The sequence below is a fragment of the Loxodonta africana genome, unplaced genomic scaffold (genome assembly GCF_030014295.1).
Source record: "Loxodonta africana isolate mLoxAfr1 unplaced genomic scaffold, mLoxAfr1.hap2 scaffold_841, whole genome shotgun sequence".
Lineage (NCBI taxonomy): Eukaryota > Metazoa > Chordata > Mammalia > Proboscidea > Elephantidae > Loxodonta > Loxodonta africana.
In genome coordinates, this window is record NW_026975584.1 from 12,053 (window position 1) to 24,927 (window position 12,875).

A 12,875-nucleotide genomic window follows, 5' to 3' on the forward strand; every position below is an offset into this window, starting at 1 on the left:
GATACTTTGGAGTGGCCTTCCATGCTATCATTGGTAGGTGACTCTGTGGTAACGGCCATCTGCAATTGCCATCTGTCTCTGGCAGTATCTGCATCTGTATGATCTCTTTATCAAAAGAAATTTGTGCTTGCAGTTTGTACAAGACTTTGTATGACAAGGGAATGGGATAGTCGGGCAGGTAGATAAAATAATGTTTTAATGGCTTCCCTTGCATACAGCAGGTTAGAGGCTGGAAGCAGGGAGGGTTGTCCCTCTTACCTGAGACTACTGGGCTGACAAAGTTTTTTTCATCAGAGCTATATTTTTTTGGGTCAGGACAGAATGGATTGCTCTGGAATCCACTAGAAACCATACAGTTACCTCCCCTCCCACCTTCTTTATAACCAGAGGCTCAGGTTGTAGACTTGCCTCAAGTCCTCCTCAATCCAAGTCTTTACCTATTGGCATCATGGGCCACTGGACAACCCCATGGTCTTTGTTACCGCTGGGTAAGAATTTAGGGCACACTATCTTCTAACCTCCTCTCTCTTTGTACTAGGAGCACTGGTCTCAGATTAATGGGGGTCAGGGCCTCCCACCTTCATCTCTCCTCAGGGATCCCCTCTTGTTGGGTTGCCAAGAGACGTGTCATTTCCCTACAAGGATGTGCCCAGGAATGCAGCCTGTCTGTTCTGATGACTGATTTTTTTTCTTTCCCTCTTCCCTGTGCTGATTGGAATATACCTGGTAGGCAAGCTCAATAAGCCATGGCAGTCCCAACTCCACACCTCGCTCAAGTTTTTGGAGTTTTCTCCGTATATCCTGGGCACTCTGCCTGATCAAAATCGTATTCACAATGCAAGAGTTTTCAAGACTCTCAGGGTCCATGCCTGTGAACTGTCTAAATGCTTCACACATACACACATTACACACTCACACAACCTAATTCATTGCACCAATCTAATAACAGACACCTAGAGCCTTTTATACCCTCAAGAGTCAATTCCTTCCACTACTTGGGAGTCTTAAGACCTTACCTAGTAATTACCCTGTTATTTACCAAATAACTCCAAATACCTAGAGCCATTAATGCAATCAACTGTTAATTCCTCCCACTTCTTGGGACTCTTCTAAGGTCTTATGCAGGTATTTACCAAATTAACCCAGGTGTGTTTCGTGTCTCCCATGAAGTCACCGTTGAGTCCCAGGACTGCTGTAAGGTCTGCAGAGATGTCTCCTGGTGGCACCAGATGTTGGGGCCAGTCTATAGTCCAATTCACTTTTGGAACGTAACAGATGACTCCTGGCCATTTTAACAGAGATGTTGCTAGGCAGAAACTCCAGTTTCTGCTCGATGGAACTTGTGTCAGCCAATAAAGGATAGACCAAGGTGGGAGAGTAGAAAGGCATCTTCATTTCACTGTACAAGGAAGAGAAACAGTTGGTGCTGCTGCCAAGACTGCTCAGAGGGGATGAGGGGAAACATTACTTATAAGGAGTTTACTAATAGGAAGTTCATAACAAGTTACATCAGCAACATTATTAATCATACTACCCAGCTGTGATGGGGTTTACAAATAACTTTATGCCTTCAGTGTTCAGAATATGGTGGTTAAACTCCACCCAGAGGCACGGTATTACTGTATATGAGAACTAAAGGTTGTCTTGAATGTCAACATGGTGCCTAAACTCATTTCCTCCAATTTCATCTAGTTTTGGGAAGCAGTTAAGGAGATGGGAGCCAAGGTTTTAATGTAAAGCTATGGGCCATGCCAAGCAAAGGAACCAGGATTCTAATGAAAAGCTACGGGGCATGCTAAGCAAGCTGCTTGAGGCAGTGGAATTTTTACTAGCCTGGGTAGCTCTGTCTTTTCGTGACCATCTTCATTTACTAACAGCTTCAGACTTTTAAAAATATTTACGTTCACATGACAATATAACATGCACCTTTGTCTTATATTCCAATGAACTATTTTTATTCAAATGTTATTGGCTACACAGGGGTTTTCATTTCATGATCCTAAACCAAGAAAATAATTTATACTCTACTAGCTTCAATAAAACCCAAGAAATTGTGAAAAAAAATATAAATAAATAAAAATATATGGAAAATTTTGAGGAGTAACATGGAGCAACTATATTCATAAGGCAAGATAAATATATCCTTGCCACATCACAGCCCTTACTTCAATTAGAAGTACAGTACAGTGCAAACCATAGAATTATCTCATTTGGCCTCTGATAAGTAGGGTGAAAAAAAGTTAATGAAAATACAGTGCATAATAAATTTTGTCCAAAGTTTAAGAAAGCCAAACCAATGAAACAGAAGTAGCAAACTTAACTCATCAGAGAATATCTTGTTACCCAAGGAAATACACAAAAAATAATTGAACAAACATTTAAAAATTGTTCATATAGATAAGAAAACAACCCATGAAACAGAAAAGATAATTATTAAATAAGAAGGACAAGTGGGGAAAGCATTTCAAACCTGGGAGCAACTCTGGATGACCTCAAGAAATTTATCGTAATAGCTATACATTCTGATCTATACACCAATCAATATCAATTTCTTGGGATGATCCAGAGTTGCTCCCAGGTTTGGAATTTCTTTCCCACTTAGATCTAGGCAAAATGGGTTGATTAAAACAAAGTCAGATGCAGAGCTGAACCTGTGGATTGCTAAATTGCAAGGTATGCTGACAGATTGACGTGTGAAAGTAAAGGACTTAATAGGAAAAGAATAGGAACCCCAAGGTCTGGAATGGGGACATTTGAGCAAATTTAAATAATTAAGTACTTCAAATTATCACACTGCACTGAGACTCCTCATACCCTGGCCTCAACCCAGTACCCCCTCATGAACTACGAAAAGGCAAGGGCTTGCACAACCACAGATACAAAAATGAAAGAACTGACTCTGCAAAGTTTATTCTAATAGTGAAAAATACCAGAATCATTGTAATTCCTCTTCTGTACCTGGTACCTTTTCTCACTCCCACTCAGCATATCTAATCTCTTTGCCTGATTTTGTAGTTCCCAACACATTCTCCTGGAGCCCTGGTGGTGTACTGGTTAAGAGCTTGGCTGCTAACCAAAAGGTCAGCAGTTCAAATCCACCGGCTGCTCCTTGGAAACCCTATGGAGCAGTTCTACCCTGTCCTATAAGGTTGCTATGACTCAGAATCTACTCAATGACAAAGGCTTTTGTTTATAGCCAAATATATAACACATTCTTTGAAAAAAAAAAAATGCACTGCTGTCCAGTAGATTCTGACTCCTAACCCTAGAATTGCCCCATAAGGTTTCCAAGGCTGTAAATCTTTGTGGAAGCCGACTGCCACAGATTTCTCCCATAGAAGGGCTGGTGGGTTCAAACTGGTGACCTTTCAGTTAGCAGCCAAACGCTATAACCACTGTACCAACAGGCCCCAACACATTCTTCTGTACTATAAAATTTACCTAATTATTGTTTATGATCCACTTCTTCCATTCAAGGAAGGAAAATGTTTTTACTCTTTTGTTTACTCTTTTCTTCATCAGTGCATTTAGAAGAGTGACTGACACATAGAAGGAAATTTATCAATACATGCGGGATGTATTTGTGGTCATTGTAACTTATGAAGGCATACAGATAAGACTTGAAGCCCATGACATAATTTATATGAACCATATGATGTGTCAAACTGTAGAAAAGATATTGTGTATTTTTTTCCATGTGCTACATAGGGCATATTTCACATCTTTGTTCCTCAAGCTATAAATCAAGGGATTCAACATGGGAATAACCAGGGTGTAAAATATGGAAACCACTTTATCACCGTCAAAGGAATGACTGGACTTGGGCTGCACATACATAAAGATTAAATCCCATAGAACATGACCACCACGGTCAGGTGGGATCCACAAGTGGAGAAGGCCTTGTGCCTGCCCTCAGCTGAGTTTATCCTGAGAATGGCTACAAAAAGAAGCAGATAAAAAACAAGAACTATTAGAAGGGATGAAATCAAATCAATACATGCTGCAATGAGAATGATCAATTCAATTTCATGTGTGTATGAGCAGAGCAAAGATACTAAGGGGAGACAGTCACAGTAGAAAAGACTGATGACATTGTAGCCACAGAAGGATAAATTAAAAATCTTTAGGGTGACCAGAAGAGAAACAAATGTGCTGTACAGATAGGGAATTGCCACCAGCACCCAACACACCCTTTGTGATATGACAACTATGTAGAGCAGAGGATGACAGATGGCCACATAGCAATCATAAGACATTGCTGACAGAATGAAAAATTCACTAATGATGAACATGAGAAAGAAAGCTAGCTGTATAGCACAAAAATAATAGGAGATTTTATTTTCATCCACAACAAAATTGACTAGCATTTTGGGTCCCATGGCTGTTGAATAACCAAGATCAGTGATAGCCAGGTATCTGAGAAAAAAGTGCATGGGAGTTTGTAGCTTGGAGTCCATCTTGGTGAGGATGATGATGCCCAAGTTGCCCACCACTGAGATCACGTAGATGATGAGGAACAGCCTGAACAATGGAGCCTGCAGCTCTGGGCGGTCTGTGATTCCCATCAGAATGAACTCATTCAGCACTGTTAGATTGTGTTTGCCCATCTAGGTCTATCAGGAAACCTATTCTGGATAGAGACATCAGCATAGTCATTAGGCTTTATGTGGTATCATCTGGTAGATTTTTAGTATACAAAGGCAATATGCTAAATGAATAAGGTAAATACAAACTTTCCAATGTAGATATTTGAAAGCAAACCCACCTCCCACAAATAAAGCACAGGTACGTAAAGATAGAGGGAAAGGGAGAGAATAGGGAGAGAAAGAGAAAGCTAACTTGGCATCAGCTGGGGAATATCTGCTCCCGAAAGAACATTTGTCAATGCCTGGGACATTTTGGATGTCACAAGTAGGAGATGGGTACTACTGGTATCTAATGGAAACCTGGGATGTTACTAAACATTCTACTATATACAGGGTAACTCCACACAATGATAAAATTTCTAGCCCAAAATATCACTAAGGCAGAAGTTGAGAACCCCTGATATAGATATACATATAGATATAGATGTAAATGTAGATGTAGATATAGATATAGAAAATGACGTAGGTGTAGGTGTAGGCATATGTCTATGTGGGCAGTGGGGTGGGCAGGGGTATTGCAGCCTGTTCTTGGGAATCCAGTGCTGTTGGCTGGAGGGACTAGGAGGCACCACTTGTTTTCATATGCCTGTCATGGGTGGCTAGATGGAGTGGGTGGAGCAGCCAGCCCTCAGACCCCTTGTGTGGGTGGGTGAGGCCCCTGCTTAAGAGGCAGAATGGTGTCAAATATCAGAAGTCTGCAGCTCCCCCTTGGCTCCTGCAGTTGAAATTTGGCTTCAGGAATATGCCCTGCTTTTTACGCTAATAAGGGCATGTGGTGTTGAATTGGCCCACACAGGTCTAGGCAGGATGAAGGGCACTGCAAGTCAGTGAACCCCTTAGGCCAGTGGCTGGACAAAGGGACAGGTCCACAGGATTTGTGAGCTCCTGCCTTGAGAAGTTCAGCCACCTTTTTAAAAAAATAAATATTGGATTGATGTTACTTCCTTAAAAAAGGAGGGCAGTGAGGATAAAATTTATTCCCCTTTGTCTTCTGCTTCCTGAACTTTGTTGACGTGTGTGCTTCAACTCTGGGGGAATTTAATTTAACATCAAGGAATTGGCAAATATATTAACTTTGATTTTGCTGAGCTACTGAATCGATGAGAGCCATCAGGCCCCACTACTGGACTTTTTCTTTTTTTTTTCCCCCTTCTTTTTTTAAAATAAATTAAAACCTCTTTCTTAAGCTAACATTTGAGTGATGCATTTATTTACTGAGTGCTTCATTACATGCCTGGGAAAAACATTCCAAGATGATACAATGGAGAGAGGCAGAAGTACCACATGCAGTTGCAAAGGTTGAACACCATGGAATTGTAGGTTGTGGCATTCACACAGACTAAGATGGGAAAGAATCCGTTGAAAATATGCGATAGATTAGGTATTGTTCTGGTTAATGTAAACATCCAAGAGCTTCCCACTATAGTGATCATACAGACCAAAAGGAACACCACACAACTCAGTGATACCTATCTCTCCCAAAGAAAATAAATTTGTCAAATCCACTTAAATCGGTTTTCCTTGAAGGGGCTCCTGAAAATGAGAGACAGATTGAGAAAGAGAGAGAGAGAATACTAACTGAACAGGTTGATACACAAGTTAAATATTATTGCAGTTATTTAAAATAATCTGTGATTCATTACAATATTTAATGATCCCCAGTAATCTTAATAGCTGTTGTTGTTAGGTGCCATGGAGTCGGTACTGATCACAGAAACCCCACCAACCACAGAAGAAAACAGGGTTCACTCAGAGACGCCTTGGAAGAAAGAAAGATCTAGTTCTGAAAGGCCGCGGCCATTGACAACTCTGTGGGGCCCAGTTCTCTGACACACATGGGCCGGTATGTGCCAGAACGGATCCCAACTGGTTTCCTTGTCTGATGTCTTTTATTCATATAATTATTTATATAAAGTGAAAATATTATTTAGCCACATAATAATAATGTTTCAAAGATGCTTATAAGCATATAACCTCTGAAACAAATTGAGAATATTTGATAAAAATAATATGAAGAAAAAGAGGAGGGAGAGACCCTAGTTTCAAGAACTATTGAAGAGTAGAATGCGCACAGGACTGAATCAGAAATCCTATAATTTTGCAACGACTCGGCCATTGAATGGAAAGCCTGGTGGCATAGTAGGTAAAAGCTATGGCTGCTAAAAGGTTAGCTGTTCAAATCCACGAAGTGCTCCTTGGAAACCCTATGAGACAGTTCTACTCTGTCCTATAGGATCACTATGAGTCTGTATCAATTTGGTGGCATTGGGTTTGGTTGCCATTGAATAAAGGTGGGATCCTGCAAATGTCACTGAAACATTCTGGTTATTGGTAAAACTTAGAAACAGTCTTATCTTTTTACCTGCAATGAAGCCTCTGTCTTGACTCCCACATGTGTTGCTTAACACGGCATAGTGAGAAGCATTTATGGATTGTTTTTCATCCTTGGCGATATTCCCTGAGGAGGTGCCAAGCAATTTGTTGATTGTCCCTGAAGCATTTGGAAGCTTAACAAAATACCTGGGAGTTGTCTGTTAAATGTCCAGGATGACTTGTTTTCACCAGTGAGCAAGTTTTTTTTTCCTATAGTGTTTATGCATATTTGTATTTATCTATTTCATACATCCTTACATTTTACTTTTTGCTAATGTACCATTTTAACCACACAGGGATTTGGAATAAAATATTGTTTCTATAAGTCAGGGCTATCAATATTTCCCATTTCTACAGTGGTCTCTTCAAATGGATGACAAAATGAAGTGCTTATGTGCTTTTTTATTACATTATTTAAAATACTTAAAAAAATTTTTTTTTTTTTTTAAATAATGCATTGTGCATATGTGATTTATCACTTCCTTGTTTGCTGTTGTTATTGTTGCTGTTACTGCTGTTGTTCAGGGGTTTTTTGTTTCTTTGTTTTGTTTTGCTTTCTTGTTGATCTCAGGAACAGAAATGTTACCCTCGCTTCTCATTTTATACTCAATTGACATCACCTGTCAGTTTAGGTTTCTTGATTGTTTTATTTTCCTTTATTATAATTCTCTTTCTCTCTCTCTCTATACATATATGGAAACCCTGGTCGTGTAGTGGTTAAGTTCTATGGCTGCTAACCAAAAGGTCGGCAGTTCAAATCCACCAGGAGCTCCTTGGAAACTGTATGGGGCAGTTCTACTCTCTCCTATAGGGTCACTATGAGTCAGCATCGACTGGTTGGCAACAAGTTTGGTTATGGTTTATACATACATACATATTTCACTTGTCTTTTCTTTAATGGAAGGTGCTCTTTTGGTGCAATGTACAAACACCCATTGTTAACCAAAAAGTTGGCAGTGTGAACCGTCAAGCCATTATGAGCAAAAAGACCTGGCCATCTGCACCCATAAAGATTACAGGCTACACAACACTATAGGGCAGTTCTTCTCTGTCTTATAGGTTGCAATGTGTTGCAATCGACTCAAAGGCACCTAACAAAACAAAAATTCTTTAATGGTAGATATTTTGTTGTCTCCAAGAGAACGTTGTCCACTTTCTTGCTTTGAACATGTTATCCGGAAACATCAGTTGCTGGAAGAGAACATCATATTTGGTGACGAAAATGGCCAATGAGAATGAGGGAAGTCCTCCATGAGATGGATTGACACAGTTGCCGCAGAAATGGACTCAAACATACCAATGATTGTGAGGACAGCACAGGGCTAGGCAACGTTTTGTTTTGTTTTCCATGAGGTCGCCATGTGTTGGAGTCTACTCGGTGGCAGCTAACAACAATCTTTTGTGATGGGCTTTTTTCACCTCAGATCGTTCTACTGAGGTCCATTCACACTTTTGTGTGAATCAATAACGTGTTCTTTTTTATTGCTGAGTATTGTTTCATCTTTGGATTTACTACAGTTTCATTAGAACTCTTATATAAGGAAGGATTCATAAACAGAAAATATCTTCAATACAAAAATAATTATTGTTTTCTAGAGAGAGAAGGATAACAACCTATGTGACAAAAACATGAAATTAGGAACCGATATCAATGTGGTAGAGAAAAAAAAGGTAAAAACCTGGAAACTTCTGTGGCTGACCTCAGTAAATTTATCTTAACTGGTATATACACTGATACAGACAAAAATGGCTGATTTGGATAAAATGGATACCGAGCAGCTCCTATTGAATATAATAACTTTATTTTGTAACTGTTTATATTCCTAATACAATAAAATAATAATAACAAAGTAAACAGACTCTAAGGGCTCATATATGAAAGTAAAGGCATTAATTAAAAAAAAAAAAAAGGGAGGGATTTCAAGGTTTAGAAAGTGGATATTTGAGCAAATTCAGATGACCGAGTACGTCAAATCATCCCACCCCACTAAGCCTTCTTCCAATCAGAATTACCCACCCCAGGGCAGAGAATGAGCTCAAAACAGATGTGCTGGCACACACACACACACACACACATACACACACACTTTCTGCAAATTTTTTTTTTTTTTTCCTACTGGGCTAGGAAAACACCAGATAGTTGGAACTCTACCTGTATCTACTGGTTTCCCTATCTCACTCAGCATATTCACTTTTCATTTTCTAAAAATCTATCACCCCCAGCACATTCTAACATACTATAAAATTTCTTAGGTATTATGCTTATAATTCATCTCTCTGCTCAAGAAAGGCAGCATTTCTTATTGTTTCATTTATTATCTATTTAAAACTCTTAGTAAAGTGACGTGGAAATATATGTTGAACCTGTCTTTGCTTTTGTGCTGGCTGTCCCATCTGGAGGCACTCAGAATAAAGTTTAAAGCCCATCAAGTAATTTATATGAATGATATGGAGGCACACAGACAAGGCTTAAAGTTCACGACGTAGTTTATAGGAACCATATGTTATACACGGCTGTAGAAAAGATACTGCACATTTTTTTCCATGCCCTATGTAGAGCATAGTAGATTTTTTGTAGACAATAACAGTCTGTGAGACAAAATCAGCAACTAGGAAACACCATCTATCCAGTAGGGGAAAAATGTAAACATCTGGAAACACCTATGGTTGAGGTCAATGAATTTATCTTAACTGGTGTATCCACTGACAGAGACAAAATGAGTTGATTTAGATAAACCCAGATACTGAGCTGATCCTGTTGAATATGCTAACTGTATTTTGTTACTGTTCTATTACTATTACAATACAATAATAATACTAACAAAGTAAACAGACTCTGAGTACTCAAATACGAAAGTAAAGGCACTGATTATGAAAGAGGGATTTCAAGGTTTAGAACGCAGACATTTGAGCAAATTCAGATGACTGAGTACTTCGCATCATCCTGCAGCACTGAGCTTTCTTGCAGTTAGAATTAGACACACCAGGGCAGGGCATGGTATGATCAATAAAACAGAAGGTTTGCACACGCTTGTGCAAACAAGCCATGTGCATGCATACATACACACTTGCACGGGCACATGCACACTTTCTACACATTTTTTTCTACTGCATGAAGAAAATACCTGAAACTTCAAACCCTTCTTGTATCTACTACTCTTTTCCTATCGCAATCAGCTTATTCACTCTTCATCTTTAATTCTTTTTAAATCTATTACCTCCTACACATTCTAATATACTATAAAATTTCTTAATTATTCTGCTTATAATGCATCACTCCTGCTCAAGGAAGGCAACACTTTGGACAGTTGCATTTATTAATCTTCTTACAGCTCTTAATAGAGTGAGTGATAAAAGGCAATATAGAAATATATGTTATCTGTGCTTTTGTGCTTGCTATCCCCGCTGGAGGCACACAGAAGAAAGTTTAAAGCCCATAATGTAATTTGTATGAATGATTCGGTATAGTGAACTTTGAGAAAATATATTGCATAATTGTCCCAAAGTCATGTGTAAGACATATTTCACATCATAATTCCTCAAACCATAGATCAAGGGATTCAACATGGGGATCACCAGGGTGTAAAATATGGAAGCCACTTTATCAGTGTCAAAGGAATGACTGGACTTGGGCTGCACGTACATAAAGATTAAAGTCCCAGAGAACACTACCACCACAGTCAGGTGGGATCCACAGGTGGAGAAGGCCTTGTGCCTGCCCTCAGCTGAGTTCATCCTGAGAATGGCTACAAGAATGAGCAGGTAAGGAACAAGAACTATTAGGAGGGATGAAATCAAATCAAAAGCTGCTAAGATGAGAAGGATCAATTCGATTTCATGTGTGTTTGAGCAGAGCAAAGTTAACAAGTGGAGACCATCACAGTAGAAATGCCTGATGACACTGTAGTCACAGAAGGACAAATTAAAAATTTTTATGGTGACTAGAAGAGAATAAAATGTGCTGTGGAGATAGACGATTGCCATCAGCACCCAACATGTCCTTTGTGACATGATGACTGTGTAGAGCAGAGGGTTACAGATGGCCACATATCGGTCATAAGACATTACTGACAGAATAAAAAATTCACCATTTATGAACAAAATTAAAAAAGCTAGCTGTGTAGCACAAAAATAATAAGAGATTGTGTTTTCATCCACAACAAAATTTACCAACATTTTGGGTCCCACAGCTGTTGAATAACCAAGATCAGTGATAGCCAGGTGTCTGAGAAAAAAGTACATGGGAGTTTGTAGCTTGGAGTCCATCTTGGTGAGGATGATGATGCCCAAGTTGCCCACCACTGAGATCATGTAGATGATGAGGAACAGCCCGAACAATGGAGCCTGCAGCTCAGGGAGGTCTGTGATTCCCATCAGAATGAATTCAGTCAGCGCTGTTAGATTGTGTTTGTCCATCTTGGTCTATCAGGAAACCTATTCTGGGTAGAGACATCAGCATTGTCAATAGCTTTTATGTAGTATCATCTGGTAGATTTTAAGTAATCAAAGCCACTATGAATAATATGAATCCAAACTTTTCAATTATGATCACAGTAAGTTACCTAAAAAATTTTTCTTTACATATGTATATGTAAATTCTTCTAGTGTGACTTACTTTCTATGACAGGGATATGATGATGAATACGTTGAGTAGCGTGTTATCCATTTAACTGGCCCCAGCCCTTTCCTACCCCATCTTTGCCTCCATGACAAAAATTGGACCATCAGCCTGTCAGCGTTTTAGACTATACATCTACTAATTTTCTTAAAACATGTTAACATATCTTTAAGTTTACTTAAAATATGTCCATCCCTAGGGGCATTTTCATTAAGTTGTTTGTAACAAATCAGATATATTTTCTCATGAAAATACCTAAAACTGAGATGAAATTTGAGCAAATTGGCAGAAAGCAAGGTCACTGTCATTGGTTTGATATAATGAAGTTTCATTTAAAAATTCCATTTGGATAAAGAGATCCCGTAGTTTAAAAGAAAATCAGTAAAAATCACTGTATTACTCAAGAGAATAGAGACAAATTACACTGATGAGATATACACGGATTCTTGGATTTTCTTTTATATCCTTCTGTACATTAAGGACCTGAGGTACTTCTATGTGCTACTGTACTGCTCATAATGAGGATGGCAGTTTAACGTAAAAGAATTAGTGGTTTGACATGTTACTACAGACAATGAAAATAGCAGTACCAGCATTCACTGAGTCAGGAATAATCCAACGAACAGAAAAATACAATCATATCATATCAAATTATAAAATGGCTCTAGGGGAAATACGTTATCTCATATAAGACATTGCTTATGGTGTTGTGGCTTTCTGATACCCTGCCTTGTCCCTATATACACACATATTGCCTATGTCCGAAGATACTGAATTGGGTATCAGTAGATATTACAATTAGGAAATCAACTCTCTTCACCGAATGCAATATAAATCTTGTTTATTTGCAGTAATGAAAGGTGGAAGAAAACAAGTACTCACTTTGATACATACTGATTTTCCTATGAGGTCAGGGAAGATAAAAGGACTTCTCCTCAGTTTTGGAGTTCTCTGGAGAGCCCCGGATTATTTTTCATAGGTTACTATTTTTGTTGAGTATCTACTTCTCGTTATACAAAGCCATACTCTTTGAAAAACTTACATCTTCTTTCTGCCAGATTCCACTGGATATTGAAGAACTTGGTATGAAGAACATGAGGTGTGAGGTGGAAATGTATTTGCTTCCTCACCAAGAGATTAGTAAAAATGCACATTTATACAGTTATTTTAATATGCATTAAACATTCAGTCATATCTGAGAGGGACATAAGAGTGCCTAGAGTCACTATATAATTAAG

At 38.8% G+C, this 12,875-nt stretch overlaps 2 protein-coding genes across 2 annotated transcripts; both read right to left on the reverse strand.

The window, feature by feature from the left end:
• Window positions 1–3,842: 3,842 nt before the first annotated feature.
• On the reverse strand, window positions 3,843–4,607 carry LOC100664523 (olfactory receptor 8K3-like). The gene has a single exon (XM_064279135.1). It carries the CDS (start codon window positions 4,605–4,607, stop codon window positions 3,843–3,845), a length of 765 nt encoding a protein of 254 aa, XP_064135205.1.
• A 5,808-nt stretch (window positions 4,608–10,415) lies between these two features.
• On the reverse strand, window positions 10,416–11,435 carry LOC100677327 (olfactory receptor 8K3-like). Its single transcript, XM_064279134.1, has one exon. It carries the CDS (start codon window positions 11,433–11,435, stop codon window positions 10,416–10,418), a length of 1,020 nt encoding a protein of 339 aa, XP_064135204.1.
• Between the last annotated feature and the right edge of the window lie 1,440 nt (window positions 11,436–12,875).

Coding starts and splice junctions, on each gene's coding strand:
- LOC100677327 (XM_064279134.1), bottom strand. CDS start 11,435: ATGGACAAACACAATCTAACAGCGCTGACTGAATTCATTCTGATGGGA.
- LOC100664523 (XM_064279135.1), bottom strand. CDS start 4,607: ATGGGCAAACACAATCTAACAGTGCTGAATGAGTTCATTCTGATGGGA.